Source organism: Mugil cephalus, chromosome 19 (assembly GCF_022458985.1).
Source record: "Mugil cephalus isolate CIBA_MC_2020 chromosome 19, CIBA_Mcephalus_1.1, whole genome shotgun sequence".
Classification (NCBI taxonomy): Eukaryota; Metazoa; Chordata; class Actinopteri; order Mugiliformes; family Mugilidae; genus Mugil; species Mugil cephalus.
This window is the reverse complement of record NC_061788.1, coordinates 18,775,540-18,800,936: the sequence shown is the minus strand read 5'-3', so window position 1 is coordinate 18,800,936 and position 25,397 is coordinate 18,775,540. Positions and strand designations below refer to the sequence as shown.

General features: G+C 41.5%; 2 protein-coding genes across 3 annotated transcripts in view; one reads left to right on the top strand and one right to left on the bottom strand.

The window, feature by feature from the left end:
• stxbp1a (syntaxin binding protein 1a) overlaps window positions 1-13,579 on the bottom strand; it is a 31,668-nt gene extending 18,089 nt beyond the window's left edge. The window contains exons 1-4 of one of the 2 annotated variants that reach the window (XM_047569222.1): window positions 13,423-13,579; window positions 2,078-2,127; window positions 964-1,045; window positions 782-858 (exon numbers count right to left, since the gene is read on the bottom strand). In XM_047569222.1, the coding sequence (XP_047425178.1) occupies window positions 782-858; window positions 964-1,045; window positions 2,078-2,127; window positions 13,423-13,459 (246 nt within the window). In that variant the 5' untranslated portion in view covers window positions 13,460-13,579. The remainder of the gene's footprint in view (window positions 1-781; window positions 859-963; window positions 1,046-2,077; window positions 2,128-13,422) is intronic. The other variant, XM_047569223.1, reaches the window with a different exon arrangement.
• Window positions 13,580-14,361: 782 nt separating this feature from the next.
• Window positions 14,362-25,397, top strand: part of niban2a (niban apoptosis regulator 2a) — a 25,551-nt gene continuing 14,515 nt past the window's right edge. Inside the window, exons 1-5 of the mRNA XM_047569574.1 lie at window positions 14,362-14,999; window positions 19,698-19,828; window positions 21,628-21,756; window positions 21,831-21,936; window positions 22,611-22,778. Coding sequence (XP_047425530.1) covers window positions 14,945-14,999; window positions 19,698-19,828; window positions 21,628-21,756; window positions 21,831-21,936; window positions 22,611-22,778 — 589 coding nt within the window. The 5' untranslated portion in view covers window positions 14,362-14,944. The remainder of the gene's footprint in view (window positions 15,000-19,697; window positions 19,829-21,627; window positions 21,757-21,830; window positions 21,937-22,610; window positions 22,779-25,397) is intronic.

Genomic DNA, 25,397 nt, shown 5'->3' with positions numbered 1-25,397 from the left:
GTATATAGACCTCAGAGCATAAAATGAGGTAAATAAATAAAACTCAAACTACAAAGCAGTATAAAATGCTAACTACCGAGACAGCAACAGACATAAAAAATAATTATATAGTAAGTGAGTAAATAAACAGATAGTTAAGATTCAATCAAAAGCCAAACTAAACAGGTATGTCTTGAGCTTTCCTTTAAAAATATCACCACTCTCTGCAGCCCTCAGGTCTTCAGACTGTTCCATAGACTTGGACCGTGATGGTAAAGGCTGCCTCTGTGTATAATTAAAAGGACCTGAGGTTCAAGCAAACCTGATAAATAGTTTGGACTAAAACCATTAAGAGTCTTATAAACCAATAAAAGGATCTTAAAATCAATTCTGAAGCAAACTGCCAAAGACACACTTTTTGTTTCCAGAGCATCAGAAACTATTCTCAGACACGCTATGTCCCTCTTCCTGAGGCTACTCCATCCATCTCCGTCCCTACTGCATGAACATCTGCACAGACAAAGACTGCGAACTACAACCAAGCCAAATGCAACATTTTCCTGATTTACCTGATTGCTTGATAAGCTTTATCAGCACTGACTGAACCTCTTTGAGCACGAGAGCTCAGAAGTGAGGTCTGAGTCATCAGCTCTGTGTTTGGACACAGCAACTTCTCCGTGCCGTCTGTGACACCTGCTGTCACAGACACACCCCTATAACAACATACACTACGAGACAGAGAAAGGGAGTGATAGAAAGAGAGAGGGAGTGTGTGAGAGACAGAGACAGAGAGCATGCTGACCTTCTCTGTGGGTGTAATCAGGTAAATAGCCTCCAGGCTGGGCAGAGGCTCTCGCCGTTTGTTGATGTCCTCCACAACTAGAGAAGAAGAAACATAGACATATAAATGGATACAGTCACGTACGCATGCAAGCAAACACAGTGTCACTGTAAACAGACACGGTAGATGTGATTGTCTCTTACTGGTGATGCCCTCTGTCATGATGTCTGTCATCTTGCAGCAGGAGGAGAGCATCCTCATGCTCAGCTGGTCCACAATCAGCGCCTAGCAACAGAGGAGAGGACGGTGAGTATCATACAAGCACTCACAATGCTAAACTTTATACAAACAAATAGAAGGACATGGACAAGGCAAGGGCAGGGGAAAGAGAACACAGAGAACATCTGAATGCTAAAGACAGGGGGTTGTAGGTGGTGCTGGGTCATGGGTGCGGGGTCTGCAGGTAAGTGTATGTACACAACTGTGAAATTAATGAATGATTAAGAGAGACGAAGTAAGAAAAAAGAAAAGACGGTGATCCAAGTAATGGATGAGGTTGTGACGGTATAATATTCATGTGTAATGTATAAGACTTGGATTTTACCTGTTCAGTATGAAAGTGGTTAGTATTATAGTTCCAGTGCAATATTTCAAAGATGGATCACTAGATTGCGATCAAATATGCATATGTCACAATACACTTACACCGATGTGTTTATTCATCTTTTAGAAAGACGTAAATTTTGCGATAAATTTTGATTTTAGAAACCAGTGCTCCACCGCTCGTCCCACGCGTCACCATTCAAGACTGATTCCAGAGCTAATTGATTACTTGGCTGCGCGTTCTTCCATCTCAACTCATGCACTCATAATCACTTAGAGAAACGAGGAGTGTTTGAAGTGGTTAGGTTTCTGTCCAACTGCGTTTCATTGCTTAATGTCTTAATATAAACCTTTCCCAACTTAAAGAACGTCCCTTAAAGAAAAATAAGCCAGTGTCTCAAACAATCTGCACAAATGAAAAAATGTGAAGTTGCAGGGGAAAAACATGCATTTTAGATCATTCATTTGTATCATTAGTTCATATTTTAGCAGATTGTCTTACTTCTGATATTAATATATGTTAAATGTAGCAAACCAACACGGCAAACCTCAAATGTCTACTGTAAACAAACAAGAGAAAACCAAAAACCCCTATAACACGTCACTTCATTGATCAGTCTGTATAAACAAAGAGATGTGAATGAAACGACAAATGAGACATCATCATGTTTGTGGTTGGACTGAGTTGTTTTTCCATAATGATGAACGTCTCACCTTCCATTCTCCCTTCTTCTTCACCTTCTTGATTACATCATTCATAATCTCTGCAAAAGAAAAAAAGTAAATGTCATCAGCAATGTGAGGCAATCGAGATTAAGGCATTTTGCAAACGGGGAATTAAAAGGAAGGACACACACGCAGGTGCTACATCTCTTCACAGCTTCCACCTTCAGAACTGAAAGCAGCTGCCTCATAGTCTCTCAGGTAAATTCATAAACAGGTGACTGTATGTAAGAATGATTGTTGCTCAGTTGTTCTCCCACGTGTGAACGCTGTACATCTGAATCTGTTCTTTTTGACAGAATGATTTTGTGTCAAGTCTGTATGTCATATACTGTAATGTGCCTCCATTTATTTATCCTGGTTGCCATAGTAACAGATGTTGTGCCAAAAAAACTATTTTATATTTTTCCACTTCAATGACCAGCAGTACTGTGCGTATTATTGTTTTCCTATAAATTTAACCTCCTGAGACGCTGCGTCCTCGTATGGGGACATTAAGTTTTAGGTTTAATTAAAGCATATTCAGCTTCATTGAAACCTGTTGTCCTCATTAGTGGACGCTTTAGTCTGCCATCTAGTGGTAGCAAAGGGTCAATACACTAGTCAGTCAGTCATTCTACAGTCGATCACAGGACAAAAGTGGCCAAGGAACAAAACACCATCACATTCTACAGTTAAAACGTATTTATTTATACTTATTAACGTTTCTTGTTTGCAGTGAGCTACAACCTCGCTAATTAGCAAGTACTCCTTTGAGGACGTCGGGACTTCATTGTTCGCAATTCTGCCTTTGCACAGCCATGTTCAGGTATTAAAATAAACAGTTTTATATATTGTCACAGATTGGTGACTTATAATGATTATAATATGAATAACGAAATAATCCCGGTGTGCACATATGAGGACATTGCTTGTTTGTTTTTTTACTACTTCCTGTTAAAAGATGATGCGTAGTTTATATACTTCTTAGGCCCTACTGAATCCCAAATACCCTGGAAAAATTAAAAAAGCAGACCAAACAAAAGCTCGGGTCTCAGGAATATACTAACATACAGTACATGATTAATCGAATCCATAAAATAGTACCTGTACCACATCAATTTAAATACTAAGACACTTCATTAGTTGACTTTATGTCAATTCAATCCCATCATGCAAAAGAGGATAATAACGTGCAAAAGGCAGATATGGACTGCAACAAGGTCACTGACCAACGATCCACACCAGCAGAATGAATCCTTCAGTGTCTACAAACAGAGGCTTTGCTTCTGTGTCTCTCTGTGATCTCAAATACCAACAAAGGAAAAATCATCCTCCCCACTGTGAGGTTACGACACGATGGCCATGTTTACGCCACAACACTGATATTGGCCTGATCGCCAATCCAACCATCTGCCAGCCGTATTAGGATAAATCCATTTAGGATGAATTACTGTTTAACATCACACTGGATCACTGTGAATATAAATCGCTAAGCCCTTCGGACACGGCTAAAAACCTGAGACCACATAGATGCTGGTGGATTACAAGAGATTAAAAAGGGCTTGTACAAAAAAAAAAAAAAAAAAAAAGATTACAAAACATACTGAAATGAAAATCAGGGATGTGTTCATGCTTGCTTCAATAAATTCTACATTCTTACATTTGACTGTCTTTTTTCGCAATGAAATTGAGAAAAAAGACTAAATTTCGCAACATGTCCAAAACTAGATGTTGCAAAATTTAGGAGAGCAAAACGATGTCTGAGCGCAAATGAATACAGGAAGAAAAGATAGAAGAGATTCCTAGGTTCTACCCCTATCAAGAAGGAAGAGAGGCCAGATGTACAACCTTCTGAAGACTCGACAAAGTGACTATGAAACCATTTGAGGGGGTGGCAAGCAAATTCAATTATCATAGCCTAAGTAACTCAGTTCAATTTCATTTACATATTATCAATAACAATTGATGACATTTGACGTTTAAGCACAAGATTGAGGTTGCCACCTCGTAAATATTTATCTGGATCCCACCAAGCGGATATATAGATAGATACAATCATCAACATGATCACGACAGATCGAAAAAAAAAAATGTAAAAACTAAGAAGTGAATATAGGTTGAATTTATATTGAGCCTCTAGAGCAGCACAGAGTGAATCCATGCAGAAGCGCAGACAGACCTCAGCCTGCACCCCTTGCAAGTCAGACAAACTGTATCTGACCTCCTGTGGGACAGATGATCTTAGAATAGTGTGAATATTATTCTCACTAAATGGCAGAGAGATTCGCCGACTCAGCTTCACTCTATTTCCAGCATCCTCTTTGTCGTGTCCTGTTAGAGCCAACAGGCCAAGAAAACTACTAAAACTAAAAGTGACTGATTTTAACAGTCAAGTACAGTCACCGCTGAGCTGCAGACAATGCTCAGCAGTTTCAGAATTAAAGCGGGCTCCCTTTCATTCCTGAAAAGCGTTTCATCCAGGAGAGGCTCCCGGCCACAGGATGAGGCTCTTACAGGCAGGAGTAAGGATATCCGCCGCTCGTTTTCGCATTTCCTCTGGCTCTGGTTTCCTCTGGCTTTGTGCAGCGACCTCAGATAAACGAGGCTCATGACACTGAACATCATTTAAGTATTTCGTAGGCCTGAAGTCTTGGAGTTGACACAAAAGCTCTTAAAACGTAATCGAACCGATCAAAAATAAACCCACTGTACATGACCTATGAGCTCTAAAGCAGACAGACATTTAGTAGCTAAGGAGACGGACACTGTCCTCATGAGTTGAATACTGAACATCCCCCACAGTGACACTCCAAATAAATGATAATGAGGCACGCACAGGTGTTTCCATCTAACTAATCCTCTCTTATGGTGCAGTTAGACTCCGTCCACAGATATGTTAATTGAACTGCATATTATCAATCACTTGACCCTCATTAACCCCTGCTGTCATCCCTGCAGCCAGACTGCATCCCTTGTAGTCAAAGTGAAGATGAGTCCTCAGCCTTTTCCCCCTTTTGCAAGTGTATTTATAATCCATTATGTTTGGAAACCTGTGGCAAGGATGAACCTAATTCCTGTTCAGTAAAAAAATAAAAACAGATTTGCTCTGGTTGATTGTGTTGTGTGATACAGTGCTGTCTACTCTCATACATGTAGTCAGCTACTATGCTTCATCTCCCTGAATTATTAATACTATAAAGAGTGACACAAAAGAAAACGCTTTTTGGGTCAAATAAAAATGATGCCACAATATCCCAAAGCTAGAGTTTAGCCTCACAAAATCAAGTGAAATTGAGGTGATAAAATAGAGAAGCAGACGCTGCTCACTCTCCTGACTGCCGCCTGAGAATGAAAATCTAAACAACGTCAGGAGGCAGCGCTGTAGATTTTTCCTTTCTGACCTCATGACAGAGGTACAACAATACAAGAACGCGCCAGCCACACAGAAGGGAAGGGACCTGAACAAACACGACGCAACAGCTGTGTCAACCAAACACACACAGACACACACGCACCATAAGCCCTCACTTCCAGTTTAACAGGATACAATATCCTCATGGTAGAGCAGTAAGGACAGTTAAGATGGATTCTGTAATTAAACCTTGAGCTCACTTTACACCATACAAGGCTCTACGGCATTTAATTATATTTGAAAATATATATATGTTTTTCTCTCTGTGTCACTACTGGACGTCATACAACCCTCCACACTCATCCACTCCACACAGCATCCAGATTTGTTGCATCCTGCTGTTTGACGACGTCCTCCATGCGCCTTTGAGTAAGCACCGACGTCATTTCAGAGGACAGAGGACGTTCAGGGTCGGACTACACCTCCGCTAAAAATAATCATGTGATGTAAATGAATTGCTAATGTAGGCAAATTAGTATAACAACTTAAAAACATGTAGACTATAGAGATATATAAAAAAGCTTTTTTGTTTTTGACGAAACAAACAAACAAAAAACATCAATATAAACTGACCACACTCGGTTGACCCTTTCTCTGACATGACAGCAGTGTACATGATATTGCTGATGAGGTTACACACTGCAGTCGTGAGGAGACGACAGTTCCTCCCTTTGCCTCGTGGTTCTCCCCCCTTCAGGGACTTTCACCTATGAGTACATGACCCATTTTTTTTCTCGGATCTCAAGCTTCACAGCAGCATCACTCCCGAGAGAATCGGACACTCCTGATCTTAAAGAGGCAGGCAGACATGACAGGAGCGAAATGAAAGGGAGGCCTTCACCACCCTTCAGTTTGAGGGTGGAATAAAGCTCCCGGAGTTTCACCTTAAAAGTCGCTACTGTGGTAAATAAAAATCACACATAATAATTCAAAATAATAATTCAACTCTAAATTAAATCAACAAATCACTAATTTGGAAATATAACTGTTGAACCAGCTTTTAGCTATCAATTCAGTTTTGGAAACTTTTCTTTTGGCATTTCCAAAGCAGATTTCTACTTCTTTCTTTAAAAGATATAGTTTAATTTGTAGTCTCATAATGATATTAATGTCACCACTGATAGTTAAATGGTAACACAGCGTGGTAAGGTCCCTCCCAGCGGTTACTATGGTTACCTGATGTTCAGTATGCTTTGGGGGCTGATTTTAACCTCATTCAAAAATACAAGCGAAACGTTAACGACCGCACAATTGGTCGTATGAAACCCAGTAAAGTCTAAGGAGAAAGGCTCATGAGTTTGTTGCTTCTCTGCCCTCCCACGTATATCCAGTCACACAGCAGAGATTAAAAGTCGTGCAGGCCTGTAAGGGGCGTAGGTCGCCCATTTAAAACAGAAGATCGGTGCTGTGGATGACCTTTTTCCATGACCTGCACTGATGGGTTATGAGAGGCGATCTACGGGAGCAGAGCAAACCCTGAGTCATGAGACCTGAGTGCAGAGAGGCTCTAATAGAAAGAGCTCCAATAGAAAGAGCTTCTCTGCACTGATAAATCTTCCTGCTGCAAATGCAGTGCCGGTGGAGTGATCTCTGGTGACTGTGAGGGTCGTATGTTGATTCACTCTGATGAAGTCTACAAGATCCTCATGGAGCCGTGTGTCACCTCTGTGATGCTCAGCAAGGAGCCTCTCTAAAAGCTTGGCGTTCCAAAATCAAAAGACACAAATGCGGCAACAAGAACGTTACTAATAAATTATCAAGTAAAATGCAACTAAAAATACATTGTGTTTAAAACTAGTACGGAATACCTCTTTGTATTTCATAGCTTCGTTGAAACCCGTTGACTAAGTAACTAGAAAAAACTCACGTTTAGAGGAATTTTCGCCAAGTACAGCATGAAGCAAATGTAAAATGAATGATTTCTGACAGAAATCCAGACAAAAAGTATTCAAAGTGTGTATTCACAATAGTATAAGAGTAAAATAAGTGAAGATACTGTATATAAAGCGAGTCAAATTAACAGACGTCTGTTGATGTGCACTGTGCATTTAAATAAATCTTGGTGCAACTAATCCAGCCCAGTAAACCACTTTATTTAGACACCGATTCTAGTCAACAATGTGTGCTTGAATTTTCTTTTTCCATATCTCTGTGGTTATTCATTTAAAAACACAGTGAAAAAGGTGTGAGTGGTGCAGTGACTCCCCAGAATTTTTGCGCTCACAAAGTCTCCCTTTATGAGTGCCAAGTAAAATGCCTGAATGATTCTAACCAATCCCGTTGTTATTACAACGCGGTTATTTCATTTTTCATTGCTAACATTTAGAAGATAAATATGCTCTACCTGTTCCAACAGTGTCTCACTTGTCACTGATTTCATTTTTTTACCTCAATGTTGCCAAACATTAAAATGTGATTTGTTGGGTTCTCTTCCATACTGAGAGGAGTAAATGTAATGATATCTAAATAAAACTAAATTGAAATGTGTCTATTTTCTAAGTGACTAAGCAACAAAGTGCAGTGTTTTTCAAGAAAACAGGAGAAAACAGGAAGCTTATACTACTGTGCCTCACTTATTAGAAACTAGAAGGTTTAAAATGAATGACAGAATCCCAAAGCACTGAAAATGACAGTACAGAATATAACAGAAACAAGAAAGCAAGTGATCCATCATGATGTATACGTGATCTGCAAAGATCTGTGTGGAACTCCATCTGAAGCTCTGCAGTTGCTCTCAGGTGAGTGCTGGTTACTGCACAGCATCAAAGCCTAACCAACAGCGTGTATGACAGTTAATATAACAACATGACACATGTCCATTATGTCATCCTTTTTTTCCCTTCCCATTCCTTAACATTTAACGTTTCTTCTCCGTGTTTATGACAGTGGAGAATGAAAGCATGTCGGCCCACGCACCTTGGCTCTGCAGTGATATACTATAAGAAGATATTTCTGTAATGCCGTGTTAAATATGTCTCCGTGTGTACGTGTGTGTGTGCATGCGAGCGGAGGATGGCGCGAGCGGTCACGTGGCACTGAGAAGAGTGGGAGGAAGAGGATGCCTGCCAGCTCTGACACAGCACTCTCCCTCAGTCGGAGAGAAGGAGAATTCGTTACGATTATGAGCCACTGTAGCCTCGAATTAGGGAGCTCTATTTCAACTAGCCCTTCATGCTCTGTAACCACGGCGACGTGACATTTCAGCATGGATTTTAGTTGCGAGTCAGTGTGTGTGTGTTGCGTGCGCGTTCGCGGAGGCCCCGGGGGCTGCAGGCACTGCGTCAGACGCTGAACCCAGACTAGTGTTGATGCTCCGGTTCAGTGATGCTTCCAAGGTCAGTGGAAGACTAAATGGATGCATGTCCTTATCTGTTTCACCTTCCTCCTCCCTTCTCAAATCACAATGCACACCAAGCAGCAAATACACACTGCCGCTTCCAGAAACTTCCAAAGAATGAGAACTAACTCAGTTCAATATTTTGGGAAGTACTTTTATTTACTTTGACCGGAAAGATGACAATCTCTCACGTCTGTGGCGTTGAGCTGGAGACAGTGCATTGTTTGCCTAGCTAGCTTTGCATGAAGACTGTATAAAGGGGGGAAAACTGTGCAACTGCATCCAGTTAACTCCAGCTAACATAACGCAGGTTAAAGCCATTAATATAATTGCCTAATTTGTTCATATGTTCTGACAAATTACTGTTTTAGAGACACTATTTTCTTCCTCTGTAGGATTTAAGTTACACTGACGGAACAATCAGTCATACCACACAGACTAATGTTAGCAGAATAAAGTAAATTCAAGTACTCCAGCTTATTTCCATAGCCCTCAAACATGCTGAAGGCTGCTTAATGCTTTCAGCTTTTCTTTTTCAGAGCACTGTGGATTTCAGAGAATATTTTAGCACACAAGACACTATCATAATGCATGTTAGTACGACTTGTAGTGGTATTTTATGAAAATGGCAAGCTAGCGTCTTTGCCACAAGTGAAGAATGTCTTAGTCATTGATCCACCACTTTGTTAAAGTACTCATGAAACAGCACCAATTTAGCATCATGCTACGTCTATACACATAGATTCTTGTTTTATAATGTGTAACCAGTGTTGGCTGCAGAGGTAGGCATAGGCAATAGCTGGTGATGATGCCAATAAACAAAACAAAAGAAGGCGGTGGCAAAGCGGGCTAGCTCGATGTTAACAGTGATCTTTGGGTTCAAAGGATTGCTGCAGTTGAAAACAGTTTGACATTTTTAACATTCATCTCAGCCTACAGCTGCAGCACAAACCGCCTAGAAAGAGACGTGCAGCAGGACGTGCCAGCCTCTTGGAACAGACAGTCTCAAAACATACAGCATGACGATATAGTCTGTCATCTAGCAAAAGTGGACTCTGGGATTATTTGTGTGTGACTATGAGCCATCCACTGCTCACCAGCGGACTCTTCTGGAAAAGATGATGTCTTTGTGTGCGTAATTTGTGTGGGGACTTATGTGATCCAAAAAAAACAGACAAGGAACAATGGAAAGACGTTGCTTTAGGTGTGGAAAGACGCTTCACTGGTGGTTCCCTGGCATGAAAGAAGAAGAAACATGCAACTTCACTGCAGCTGTTCTTGAGCCCAGGTAAAGCTAATTCACAGAGTAGGACTCTGACATAAGGTAAAGGACACCCCATACTCCTGAAAGCTAAAACATGAACATGCAAAATCCCTTCAACAACTCAACTACCACTTTTCAGCATCAGTTCAGTTGTTGTCAAAGCCCTTCAGAGTAACCTAACTTTTACAACATATTACACTATGAAGATTAGCCTGCAGTATACTGCATATTAACAGCACATATTATGCAATAAGGACAACTTCCAAGTTCATCCCACAACTACTGACAGACATCCAGATGGCCAATAAATCTGTGACCATGAGACTGCAAAGTCAACCTGCTGTTATATGTAACACCTCCACTATCCACCTTCCCTAAAAGCAAGCGCTGTATTGCGCACATAAATGCAGAAATTCACACCACCTATATAACACCAACAAAAAGCTAAGAATTACAGCAGTGAAATGTAATTTGAACAGCAAGGACTTGCTGTGTACAACTTGTACCTGTACCTGCAGTGATTAATACGTGCAATGAATGCTGGGTGTTGATTTAACAAGGCTGTGCACAGAGTATGAACCTCATGACCCTGAGCTGGAATAGTCAGGTAAGGGCAACAAATGACAAATCAAGTAAAAATACTTCATGATGTTACTGAATTTACATTATTGCGACAGAAGTGTAATCTTGATTTCTGCAGTGTTTATTTTGATTGTTTTTTTCAAGTATATCAATATAATTTGATAAAAACATTTAAGATAACCTGATTATAAATGAATGAAAGAACCAAAGTGCGCATTATTTCTTGTCTATGTCAGCTAATAGTAAGCCACAACTGACATTTGTCTCTTGAGAAATACAAGGAGCGCAGAGAATAACCTGGAAAACATGATGATATCCACCAAAACTGATGTGTATGCAACACACAGCAACGGGTCCACCTCCTGAATGTCAAATAAAGAGTACTGTTTCTTTTTAATCGCTATGCTCCCTCGGTGTGCGCACCACATCTATCGGTGAATATCCAGCAGCTCAGGTTCCGGCCTTATTTTCCTTCTGATGCTCTTTGGGATTGATACTCACACACGGGCATGAAAGGGAGAGGGTGATGCTCGGCTCGCTGCCCATCCCCCCTCATTCATCCCGGCTGCTACATCCACTGCTGCATAGAGAGCCCACGATGGTGTCACCCTCCCTCTCTTTGCCTCCACAACCTCCACCAATCCCATCCTAGCTTCACCTCAGCCCAACGGAGTGCAGGTGCTGCCTGCAGCATCTCGGTCTTTTCCTACTGGGAAACGTGCGCACGTAGTGTTTACATTGCTCTGGAAAAGGCGACTCAGTCAGGGCCGAGAGGCCGCAAGCCCTCCTTTAGTTTTACAAACTGGGTTATGTAATCGCCAGACAGGAGGCCTAAATGATTATATCAGAGGATAATTGGCATGTGAAGCTGCATTGTGTAATGTAGTAGATGTGCAGATGATATTATTGCTATTAAAACTCATCCTTTTGACTGTAAATTAAAGAATGACCGCCGGTGATGCAAGTCGCACACAAATGCAAATCTGACAGATCTATGGCCACAATAATACTGATTCACACATTAACCAATCAGCTCCACAGCACTGTACTATTTTACAAATCTGAAATGTTCAATCAATGATCATGAGCCAATTCAATTGAACGTAATTAAAATTGTGGGGAGACGTACACACTGGTACCTAATATTTGACTACCACTGGTCGATGTGTAAATGTGTCTAAATTTTAAATATTGTGATGTATTTTTTTTGCAGGCTTTGGAAAAATCTTTAATCTATATCCTTCAGTCCTGCTAAACTATTTTGTGGGTAGCAAGTAGTGTTTCATATATACATCATAATATTAGACACATATTTGGCTTGTAATCACTGGTGCTGGAGTGGAGGGTCAAGTGTGTGTGTGTAGAGTATAGCTCTCTTTGTGAGATGTAAAAGGGTGGGGGCAAATTTTGCAGCAGAACCTTCCAAACAAGAGACTGGTGCAATTTAAGACATGTACGGATTTTACTGAGGAGGCAGCCTACTACAGAGGGAGCATGCTTAATTGTGTCAGTGAAATCTGAAACCAAATCAATAACTCGGACAGCAGCCACCAGATGAAGCAAATCCTGCACCACTGACCGGGCAAATGACACGGGATTATTTAGGTGCTTGGTTTATGAAATCACTTCCACAGATATATATATATATATATATATATATATATATATATATATATATATATATATATATAATATATAATATATATATACAGGCCTGACTGGCGTTATCACGACCACCAACACTTGCACCCAGTTGACCCTGCTGGGGAGGATGGAGCTTCGCCTCCATGTTCGGGCCTGTTTCCGCCTCACACACCGAATGAGAAATAAACCGAAGTAAAAGACTAATCTGAGAGTGACAGCCGAGACATCAGTGCCCTAATGATGCGGGATCACATGGAAAGGGTTTGATCCGTCCCGCACCGCCACTAAAGGGCAAGGTGAGGATGGAAAGGCCACTGACTACTCCTTGTCCGTGGACAGATAATGCGGAATTTATTTTAAGGCAATTTCCTGGACTTGGATACAACCCGCCATTAACGTGAAACACGGCAAGCGGCAGATTGCCTCGGCTCTGAAGCGCTCCGGTTTAGAAGGGGTGTTTTACGCAACCGATTTCTGCTCCATCAGAGGGGTGAGGCACTGCTGAAACCAGGGAATCCCACGGATGAGTGTTAATCTCTAGTCATTTAATAATCAATAGCTCTATGGTACACTGCTGGCTGTTTTTTTTTTTTTTTTTTTTTTTTATCTCGCCAAGGCGTGACGGCAAACTGTGCACCTTGTATCACAATATTCAGGCAGAAGCAGCTCGTGGTGCAGCTCCGATGCAGCGCAGATTATTCCTGAAATAAACACTGACTGAGGCTAAAAGGGCGGATATGGACTGCATCTGCCTGCAGGCTTTCCTCGTCCTTCTGGAGGAGGATGCCTACCTACCTACATTTTCTATTAGTGGGCTAATCAGTGTTTGTTAAAGCCATTTTCGGGCTTTCCCTGTCTTTTTAAATGAGCCCAGTGAGACAAGCCAGCCTCTGCAGGACATCCAGAGCTGCCTCACCGCACAGTTTACAACAGGATACAATGGAACACCACCACCTTCACCATCATCACCCACACGCACTAGCAGCCATCCGCATCCTAGGGAGAGGGGAAAAAACTCTCCCTGCCACACGCACGCACGTACAGGGGCTGATTTGGGCGCACAGCGCAGCGCGCACCTCACTAATTCTAAGCAAAACAAATAAAGACGCTCTTACTTTCTCCGACCACCGCCTTTAATCCGATAGGTGCCATGATGCTGCTGAATGTTGGACCGAGTGATCACCCTCTGCTTCCTACCTCCTCTCTGTTCATCTCACAGCGCTGCGGAGGAGCCTCAAGTTGAAAACGTCACTGCGTATCCTTCCGCATCATCCTCGCTGGTGCTGTAAGAGCTTTGGAGACTGCGTCTTATTAGCTCAAACTAGCCCATTTCTCACCACGGCCCCTGTGCTTATTAAGTCCTCAATTAACCCGCATTTATCCAAATATAAATGTGTTGTTTGTAGTCTTAACACTGAACATAATAAGAGGCAACAGGGTCGTCTTAACCGTCATTTGCTCGGTTATTATGTATTTTATTCTCTCAGTGAGGCACAGGACTGCACGTAAAGACTGCTGCAATGACTCTTCTTAATATACACTTTAAAAGTAAAAGTTTCACAAGCCCACGTAGATATTTTTGTCAGAACAACATCCAAACACGTTAATTTCATTTACAAACACCCAATGACAGCAAATATGAACAAATATGAAGCTGAGATCAGTCATATTATGCTTCTTTTTCTCTCTCCTTCTTTCTTTCTTTTTTTTGATCGACTGGCAAATTCATCATTTAGATCACTGCTGTTACATCTACCACAGTGAGTGTCAAATGCAGCATTTTCATACACACTGGCTGTTGCAGAGGGAGACCAAATGGAGGTTACACTTTTTACAGTGTTGCGTGAATGAGTCAAAATGTTATATTATTATTGCTATTTTCCAGTGCTTGATGTCCAGATTCCGGAATGGGTTTTCTATTTCTGTATTTATATTTATATCCCTGTTATTTATGTTCCCTATGATGGAGGCGTGTCTGCAGTGGATGCGGCTTTCTTCTCTCTTACAGTCTACAAACACAAGGGGGCGGCATTTCTCTTTGGGTAGGAACATGCCATATGCGTAAAAGGAGAACGGTTTCTCTTTTCAGTGCCAAACTTCCCCCAGATTTCAGCGGGTGTGATCGCCAACAGCAAAATTGAATGACCGTTTCAGAACGTGTTGTTTTCTAAACACGTGGGGGCTTACTTAAACGCGTCTTATTCATAAGATATTGAATAAGACAATAATGAAGAGCAACGCTCACGCGTGCAGTAATTGTTAAATAATGTCGGTCTATTAAGCTCCTGGCTCTGGCCACACCCTTGGCATGGCCGACTGAACACGTTGGACCAGTAATGACTCTCAGAGGGTGTGTCCTGCCTGTGTGAAACAGAGCAGTGTTCACCTCCTCCAGGGAGTTGTTCCCAGCTCGCCTCAGTTCTCCTCCTCCTCCTCCTCCTCCTCCTGCGGGCTTCAGAGAAAGCGGGAGAGAAGACACGCAGCCTTTCCAGAGCCGTGCGCCTCTCTGGAGGGCAGTGAAGTATATTCTCAGCGGGTTTGTCAAGAGGCTGCTGGAAATATCACCAAAACCAGCTTTCACCTGGACTACACCTGGAGCTAGGATACTTGCAGGATCTCTAAGGCTCTCCTGTAACCATGGGGGACGTGGTTTCCTCTCACCTGGATGAGGGCAAGCGGGAGATGATTACAGGTAAGAGGGGAGTGCCGTGGCAAACTGAAACTACTTTACAGTATTTTATTCACAGCCAAAGCAGAAGTAGAACTTTCGGAAAAGTTTGTTGCAACTTTATCAGTTGTTTTATTTCCTCCAGCGTCTGTGCTGTTACACGACTATTACAGGTCGTGATCCTATAAAGTGTGTTTCCTCTTATTCATAATTCTGAAACTGAAATAAAAATCATCTCATCCGTATCACTGTATGTTGCTTTGCTGGAAGTGATCCTCCGATTCCTTAACCCGCTGCAGGTCTATTTCTCAGAGATAATAAGTAGGTTTCCCCAAGGGGAGCATGTTTGTATGAGTTTGGCACCGACTGCTATTTAAGGCTCAGATTGCTCCAGCATCACTCCGTGAGCTGTGCCGGCAGGTCTGTTATTTCTACAAAATATGGGAGCAAAAGGAGGACTCAGCCGTGGATGTCCAGATGATTCCTGTTTTTTTTGCTTGAAGTGGTTTCGTGATGCCTTCAAGGATGAAACTATTCAGGAAACAGGAGAGGACATGTTCCTGTGTTTGAATTTGTGGTTAGATCCTTCAGACAGTTTTTTTTGTTTCTGAGTCATTTTATCCTTTAAGTTGGCATGTTCCTTCAGGATTGTTATTGTGTTTGTAGCGTGCGTGCTGGCATGGGAAAACCAAAGATCGCGTTCTTACAGCCAGGACACTCATTATGTTTTTGTTTTTTTTGTTGCTGCTTTTTTTGTGAATCAGACGGGACAGAGAAATTCTCTCATAAGTAGTTCAAAGTGAAAAGATCGGGCCTATTAGAAGATGTCATTCACTATGTCGAAACAATTGTACATTGAACTCTTTTGAAAAGCACAAACATGAAACCTGTATTCTACGCTGCGAAGATTTCTAGTTTCTGGCTTTTGGACTGCTGCTCGGACAAAACTAGCAATTTGAAGACATCAAGGGAGTTTTGACTAAGTGTAATGGTAATTCTCACAACTTTTATCTACATGGTACAGACTAAACATGCTGAAATATATGGGGCATCTCAATTCTTTCATTATGACAATATGCAGGACAGTGGTATCCCCAGAAAAAGATAATCAACAAAAACAAGAGTAACATTTATTCTTCACCTTGGGAACAAATTTGTGAGAAAATAATGGTTTTTTGGAGCGACTTCTCAGGATCTCTATTCCTGAATGCTGTTGTATAGTGTCCTGTCAGAAAACTTGGACCAAATTGGTCTTAAAACCATTTTGGGTGTTTTTTCCACATTTGATACACTGCAAGGTGGATATTATTAGTGCTGAAAGCTATTGTTTGATTAAAAACATGCAGCAAATATGCGTTCAAAGACCTATAGTAGTTCAATATTTGCAGCATATAAGTCTACTCAGAAAAAGATTTGCATGGAGAGAAGAGCCAGGAGGAGAGAGGGAGAAAACGGGTGTCGCTGTTGTAGTAAAGCAGGTAGGAACATGTCACGGTTAATTGCTGAAACTGCTGTCTGGTCTCACACACACCCTCCCTCTGTGTAAAGATCCACAGCTGCAGATAGAGCAGCTTTAGGTGGCGCATTGTGTAAGAACAAACTTACATCTTAACAAATCTTAATAAAGTCGTTCTTTAAAGCACAAGCGGAAAATTGATTCATAAAATGAGGCTTATTTGTCAATACCGGCTTAGTGGGGAGTGTGCACTTTGCACGTGTGTGGGTGTGTGAAAGGGAGTGAGGACTAGTCAGCGTTTCTACATGAGGAGTCTTTCATTGGCGTGAGTAACTCCCAACAAAGTGATTTCTACATCCACGCTGCCTAAGCACATTCTGGTAAAACGGTATCCTCCCTCATGAGCCACACCAGCAGGGATGCAACGTGCAGCACAGTCTCCGATGTTGATGTGAATGAAATTCATATTCAGAACTGTGCCCTTTCCTTCCAGCTTTGTGTTTTCAAGAGGGATGAGGTAGAGATTAGATGACTTAAATAAAATATGCCTGAATGTTTGCTCCAGTCTTCCTGAAACATAGTCCTAATGTTTTCTTAATACATTCTAGGTAGGTAAATAGATAAATTTCCACCTAAATAATGAATGGATTGATCCTGCCATCAGCTTTGATATTTCCTCTTGTGCCACAGCTTCACATCTTCGGGTTGGCTAAACATCAGCATGCTAGCATTTAGCTCAAAGCACCACTGTGCCAAGCTGCAGCCTTGACTCTTGTCTTGTTCAAACACAACAGTATTTGAGTTTCAGATCATCCTGTCACAGAGGCCTATAGCAGGCAAATGTGACACTTCAGCGAAGTAATGGGACACTTATTACAGTACCTAGCTGACCGCCGCTTCATCAGCTGGACAAGGACATAACGTCAGCACCCAGTCAGTGATTAAACCAGACGTGTCAGTGTGCAACAGTGCAGGACTATTTCAAAAATGGCCTCATGTCGACCGATTCACTGTATCCTGTAAATACACATCTTGACTAGTAATGAGTACATTTAGATTCAAGGTGTCCGTTATTCTAAACTGCCGTTGCGATATTTAAGCCATACCCCTGCCCAAATACTTCTTTAAGTCTAGACATGACAATATTTCATCATACAAACAAGGAGAAAAACTAAGATAACAGTCTTGCGGATGTTTGCCGAGTTTCAGCTTACATTCAGGTTTATCCAGACTTTTTGCAGAATACTTTGATGTCAAGTGAAGTAGACCTTAGGCCTTCTGGATACAAAATGACATCCCTCCATCAGTTTGTCCTATGATATGCTTGTGTTAAATGTTGATTACGGTCAAAATGTGTCATTGAGGTCAGTTTATGTCCAAATGATGGATAGTAATACATGATGCCTGATAAAGTGCACAGGTTTTACTTATATCCACAGTGATCTATCATGATACTGAATGAAGCGGAATAATGAGTTGACAATGGAGGCATAAATCACGAGTAATAGCAGCGTTACAGGCTTATAATTTCAGGTATTTGTGAGCCTAAGTTGCACCATCTCATTGACTGAGTGCCTTGATGTCTTGTGCGACAAGAAAGCAAAAGAAAATATCAAAACCAGTGATGGTGTAGATGGAGGGACATGACAGAAGGATTTGGCATGCCTATACAGGTTGAAAAAGGACTGAGTGTGTGTTTTATGGTGTGGTCTTCGTTTCCATATTCCAGTTTCCAGTGGCCCAAAAGTCTACATCCATTTACGTTTCCCTGTCTGCTGACTTTGGCACGGCACGGCGACTAGTGGAAAGAACCAGCTGTCTGAATATTTTGGAGAGGAGATGAGGCCACATTAACCGCCGTTTATCTCGTGGAAATTTACACAGAATGGAGAGTTTCTATCCAAAGTCATGCTGTATATCCGCATTGTTTTTAAACTGATATGAAGTCAGAAAGCCGACAAAGGATTTCCACACTGTTGTGGATGTTTTGATCTCAACACTGCACCAACAGATCAGTATCATTAGAGGTCAGCTTTCTCAGTGAGTGAATAAATTACTGATCTGAAAAGACACAGTGAAAAGGCAACGTGTGACACTGACAGTTTACAGTACTTGGTGTCTCCGCTGCCACACAATCTTGCAGACCTCTAACCTGTCCTCCCATCCCGTCCTGGAATGACATGGGTGTTTTCAGTAAGTATGTGTGCGCCCCCGTCCTCTACCTCCTCCACATTCCCTCCGTGTCTATCCTGTCCTGTCGGCCCTTTCCTTCCTGGTCCCCTCCACTGCAGGCCGTCTCCCTCCTTCCTGTGTTGTTCCCTCCACAAACAGATCATAGTCAACACTGTCTGCTGCTGATTGAGCCAAACTCGGTGATCGGTCCGCACAATGACTCGTTCCAAGAACTAGAACGTGGGAAAAGCTTGAGTCGCTTCCAGCAAGTTGTTGGACTATTTATTAGGATGCTGATTGCAGACGGAAAAGAAATACAAAGGATCAGTGGAACACACAGGAATACAATGATTCGACAGAACTCTGTTAGCAGGGATTTTCATCATTAACCGTTTTGTTTTGAGTGTAAAGTGTCTGAACATTGTAAGCAAAGAACCGAAGAGGACGTCTTCATTTGGCGCTGGAAACCTTCATGTAAATCAAGTCTTGCACCAACGTTTAATCATAGTCTTTTCCAAGCGTAACATTCAAGTGTGTTTTGGCTGCAGTTACACTTCAACTACTTACATGTCAGAGCTGTAACAGAGTCATGATATAGCGAGGCTTGCACTGATAACACATGAGAGGAACCTTTTTTGTTGAGTTGTGCAGGAGGACGCCTATCTTAAATGTCCATTTTAAATTTTATTATATGCTAGTTTCCATACAGAGCTGATAGCGACAGTGAAAGGTCGTGGCCCTCGATTTAGCATGTGGAAGAGACAGTATGTCTACGTACGAGAACTGCAGCTCTCCATATCAATTCAGTTAATATTTGACAGAGGGATTTAAATATTAATGCTGATGGGTTCTAAGAAGCGAGAAATAACTAAACAGGTCAATCCAGCTGGGGAATTAATAAAATTGTTTGTTTCTCCTCTTTTTGTGTTTTTGGAACTGAAATGACATATTCAACTTTTAAATTAAAACTTTAATTGCCTCATTTCCACAAAGGTACTCCCCTAATAAAGATATTACACACAAAAATGATAAAATGGGACAGAAACAAACGTTTGTGTGAATGGTGTAAGAACTCGATCTTGTGTGTCTTGCAGCTCGGACCAGAGATGTGATAAAAGAGTTCAGCGATGTCTACGAGCAGCAGTACGCCGTCGCTCTCTTCAACAGCGTCCGCTTTGAGATCGAGGGTGGAGGAGGTACGCAGTCGCAGCTGCTTCACAGACAGGCAAGTGTCATTCTAGAGAAAGACTTCGACAAACTATGCGGACAAAGTATGTGGGCACCTCCTAAGAATGGATTTCAGTTTCTCTCTCTTTTTTTTGGAATTTGTACACAGTGTGATGTTTTCAAATGACGAGTGCAATCGAATGTTAAGTGGAGTTAATCACAACTAGGCTACTATTTTTGCATTATTATGTTCTGTTGACGTGATTATTAAAAACGTAATTGCTGAGAGTTAGTGACATTGTTTCAGCAAATTTAAATTGTCAAATTATCAGATAGGCCCTTAAAGGACCAGTGTCTCAGAATTAGTGTCATCTAGTGGTGAGGGTGCAGAATGCAACCAGCTGAAGATTTCTCTCACCCATGTCCCTTTTCAGTTAGGTAGGAAAACATACGCTGGTGGCTAAAAATGTACATCCAGTGTTTGGTTTGTTCATTCTCACCTAAAGTAAAACACATATATATGCAACATGGCCCACTCTGTTCTAAGGTAGCACAGACTTGAAGATTCTCGTTTTCATATGATCATCCTCTAATGAAAATATGAATACCGTTGTATTTGTTCGAGTTTTTCCTAAGACATTTATCTTTGTTCTAGTTTTGTTTTTTGTTTTTTTTGATAAACTGGTCTAATTATCGTACTTCTGAAGATTTTATCACTGGTAAAGGTGGGAGTGAAAGTGTGAAAACAAAACTCAGGATGTAATACACAGAAATTATCTTCAAAATAGTAATTTTGCTGTTATCAGTAACGCTGCTTGAATTGCATTTTTCCTCTTCCAGTATATAAATTACAAATCTAAGATGCATAAATTCATGGCTATGCGATGGTTGAAAACACACAAACGTGCATCAATGTGGGTTTTGTTAGGCCACCAGAGCTTGATGTTACATTCACAATGCATGAATGAGGTCACCCCTGGACTCTGTGTACATCATTACCTAATTAGCAGCCCCTTTACCTTACCTCTCTGTGTTGTTGTTGTTTTTTTGTCCCTCTCATTTATTTGGTCACCGAATGCACTGCAGGCTCACTTTTGTCCATGTTTTCAATCACTGGAGGGAAAGTGGAACACATTTCACACATGAACAGAGATGCCGCCTCTGTTATAGCGGTTCATCTGCTCTGGTCATCACGTGGACGACAACTGCTTGTGACACGAATTAAAAATTGCTCATATGTGACACACACATGAAATTCTCTGTTTCCAATTTGCTTATTTACTGTTGGGCTAAATGTCACATCAGAAAACCAAACTTCCAGATGTATTTAATCCAAGTGATAAACCAAATACATCCCTGTAAACAATGTACGTGATTTAGGGAGACTCTGCAAAACCGGATAAAAAAAAATGACCTCACATCACACTGGGAAGGATAAGGATTTTGTTTCTGATCCACTGTGAGCTTCCACTGACCCCCTTCACTCATTAGCCTACAGCAGCAAGTCCATTTTATAACATCAACTCCCATTTCTACTCCCGTCTGCTGCACTTGCTTTTTCTTCCTCTCTGGCAGTGATTATTTGATCCAAGACAGGAAATCTGAAAACAAAGTGGGTGGTGTGTATCCTTCTGTAAACACTTTGGGGTAAAAACCTCCACCCTTGAATCTTTGGAAAGACCAGTTAAGTCTCTTGCATAGTTGAGACAGATCTCACAGTGAAAATGTTTAGATTGCGAGAGGAATACTAATTTCTTTTTAATACCAAAATGTACTCACCGATTATCCCATGTATTACATCAAATCCAACAAAGAAGCTTTAGTTCTGAGCATGTGTGTGTGTGTGATTGTTTGCAGGACCCTCTGGCAGGCAGGTCCATCTTCTCGGGGAGTCTGTTTCAGTACCTGGAAGAGAATCGGAAGTGGAGGAATCGCTTTGTGGCCGTGCCGAACAGCTACAACATCAGCCTCTACGAGAACAAAACAGTGAGTAGACCGGACTAAACCGCTGTCTGATGTGATATATTTGGGAGCTTGTGCTGAAACTTTCTCTCATACAGGCACACGAACGTGGACTACACCCAAAGGTAACCATCAACTGTGCCGGGTACAAGGCCCTGACCTCGATGGAGGAGTACATGGAGCTGATTAACAACAGCCTGCCAGGTGAGAAAACCATACATTTATACAGTAAAAATAACAATATATGACACCTTTTTTTTGTTTGTTTTTGTCTTAATTCAACTCAATTCAGCCATTTACGGACTAAATTTTCAAAATATTTTTTTCTGAAAGAGGATTAAATCGTTTATTCTTTTATCCATGTGTCATCTAAGTAAATGCATATCAATGGAGCACATTCATACACTTTAAATGTCAGTTCACTAACATAGACCACATCTTAATAGATGGAAGGAAGTTACTTGCTAGATAAGACCTGAACGAAATAGGGGGAGGGATGATAGGGGTGGAGCGGATGTTGAAGGGATCAGAGAGATGAGACCATCATCATTCATGTCTACATGGACGAGAAGTTACACAGGGAGTGAGAGTCAGGATGGGGGCACATCTCCTCTTTGGTCCTCTAATGTGAGAGGGAAGAAAAGAGTGGGACAGAGATGGTGGGGTTGGGGACTGAGACCAACAGAGAGAAAAAGGTTAAAACACATATTTTTAGGTAAGTGCAGGAAAAAGAATGACCCGGGGCGTGTTCTTATTCCAGAATTTAAATTATAATAACCTTAATTCCACATAAAAAAAAGTATTTTTCCATAGTTTTATTTTTTTTTGTGTGTAATATCTTCCACTTTTTCATTGTGCATTCTGGTTCTGTCTTGTAGGCATCAAGGCCAAAGTGGCCAGTAGTCCGTTTATCAAGTGTGCGTCGGAGTTCCCCCTCATCCTGTGGCACCCATACGCCCGCCACCATTACTTCTGTGTGATGACCGAGAAGGAGCAGAAGAAGTGGCACGCCGTGCTGCAGGACTGCGTCCGCCACAGTAACAATGGTAACAGTAAACACACACAGTGAAGTACACACAAACCCTCTAGCAGTGGCGGGGCTGAGTTGTCACATCTCTGTCTCGCTGCTCCACCCTGGACAATTATTTTTGACAATTTTTTTTTTTTGTACCTTCATTTAGACGAGGGCGTGTGTGTCACAGTGTGAGGTCTTTACATGCCATCTGAGTGAGGTGGTTGATCTGTGAATATGAGAGGCTACAGGAAAGAGGAGAATTTTGCTGTTGAGGTTGGGTGAGGGCTATACATGTTTTACAGTTCAGATATCACTCAGATATTATACTCCGCCTAACTCCCGGATGACCTGGAAGTGGCCAGAGAGGTGGCGCGTTAGGCTGGCAATTTGTGCGGCCATGTCCTTAATTGTACATAATTTAATTTTACAAGTATTAAAGAACACCTTTCCTCAAATATTTTGTGTGGTGGGGGAAAATAAAGCTGGATTCAAGGGTAAAATGTTTTCCTATTACCAGGCTGCAAACATGTTTCTGCTGTAAAGTACGGCATCGTTACATTCAGCTGATACACTTTTGGAGCCAGCATCTAGTGGCCATTCGAGGAACTGCAGCTTCCACGTCGGCTTCATTTTTAGGACTTGACAGAGATTACCGCTTGTTGTTTCTGGTGTTTGTAGTGTTCAGTGTCATATTGTGTGGTCCTCACTGGCACCTAAACTATGAAGTGTTTGCAAAAACAATAGAGTTTGCAGGGTGAACATCAACGTTTGGACAGTAGGATTGATAAAACAAGGATTTTAAACGCCCAAATCACTTTGGTTTCTAATCAAACCCTCGGACTGATCAGTGTTGACATCACTCATTTATGAGAGCACAAGGCCCCTCCCACCAGCTGCTGTTTTTCATTTTTTAGACGATCTTTTCACAGCTTTTGTTTGTTTAGAGTTTATATTCCACTATTGTTGGTATTTTGTAAGATTCTTTGTAAGATTTTAATTTGGCCCCACATAAGAGACATTTGTTTAATCAGGGTGGAGAGCTGCTCTTGTTCGGCTCTTTGTGTTTCCTCATGTGTTTGCGTGACTCATGTTTTATTTTGAGACACAGGAGGCAGAGACATTGATGAGGATGTGCATACACAAATCTAATCCATTTTTTTTGATGTGTTGTCACACTGCACCTCTTGGCGTGGCAAGGCAGCTTTGAGCAACATCTTTGGGCTGTAGAAAAATTACAATAGTGCAAATGACTGAGCAGCTTCAAGTCGTTGTTGGCGCACTGAATGGAAATAATAATAATAATAAAATAATTATTTAATTGCCACGTATGCCATTGTGTGGCCAGAGTCAGGTGGCATGTTTGTAGTGAGACAGCACTGTTAGCGTGCTTTATTTAAACTCGGGGGCGAGAGGGAGCGAGAACCGTTGGGAAGTTGATGTAAAAATACAAGACTTCAAAGATTCAGAGATTAAAAAATAAGATAGTTGCTGGTGTGAATATGATAGGGCTTGTTTGGATTCTGCAGCCTTGCAAGGGAGATTGTAGATTAGATCATAGATTACACACTTTGTGACAGTAAGCAAGATATTTTCATTTTTATGCAGTTCACGACTGTACGTCCTCTGAGAAAAACAGGACTCAGATTGGTAGTGGCCCTTCAGAGTGGCTCTACAAGTGCGATGGGTTGAAATGTTTAATGAAATAACACTGGTGTTACGCTATGAAAATTTGATATTTATACATTGGCAAGCAAGTCAGGTCACTTAGTCACACAGCTGTTTATCAGCCTGTTTATTCTTTGCAAGCTGCTCCTTGTTCCTTGCTCTCAATTATATTAGTGATCTTGTTTGCTGAGAAATTCGTGGAATGTTACAACATGACGATAACATATATATACGACCTTACATTTCACATTACTGCTGGCTATCATTGCTGATTATCGCTGCAGTATGCCCAACCAAGTTCCGACAGAGCGAGTCGTGCTCTTCGGTTGTCATCTCACATCTCAGCTATTCAGCGTGGTCCTGCTCGTAGGAATTTCTACCCTCCACTGATATCAGATGAGATGGGAAGTGAATTCAGAAATGGTGCTGGTTAGTTATTTATTTACAGAAAATGGGAATAACTGCGCTGTTAACCACAAATCATTGTTTAAACTCATTTACCACCATTTATGGGTTAATCCCCCTGCACCTGTAGTCATGCCAGTTTGCAAGACATTCTGGAGATTTCCTTGTACTACTCTGTCTGGAGTCTGCATCTAAAAACGCTTTGTTTGGAGGGCCATTTAGGGGGCAGGATGACCTTCCATCTGCAAAAGATTTGGGAGACCCTAAGTGCCTGCATGCATAACCGACAGTTGGAGCCAATTGGGATTGAGCCTTTGAATCTAATATACTTATATTACATTTATTTTAAATGGATCGTTGCAGTATTCTAACCACCTGCCAGCATCCTGACATTACGGCACCTACACATATTGTGCACGTGAATGAATTTATTCACTAAAACAGCAAATAAGCCCATATTAAAACTAAAACATTCTTTGGTACGTGGAAGATTTCAACAGCAGTGATAAGGCTTCACCTCGGCTGAACCTTATTTTCGTGCCCGCGGACGTGTACGCGCACATAATTATAACGCTCTTTG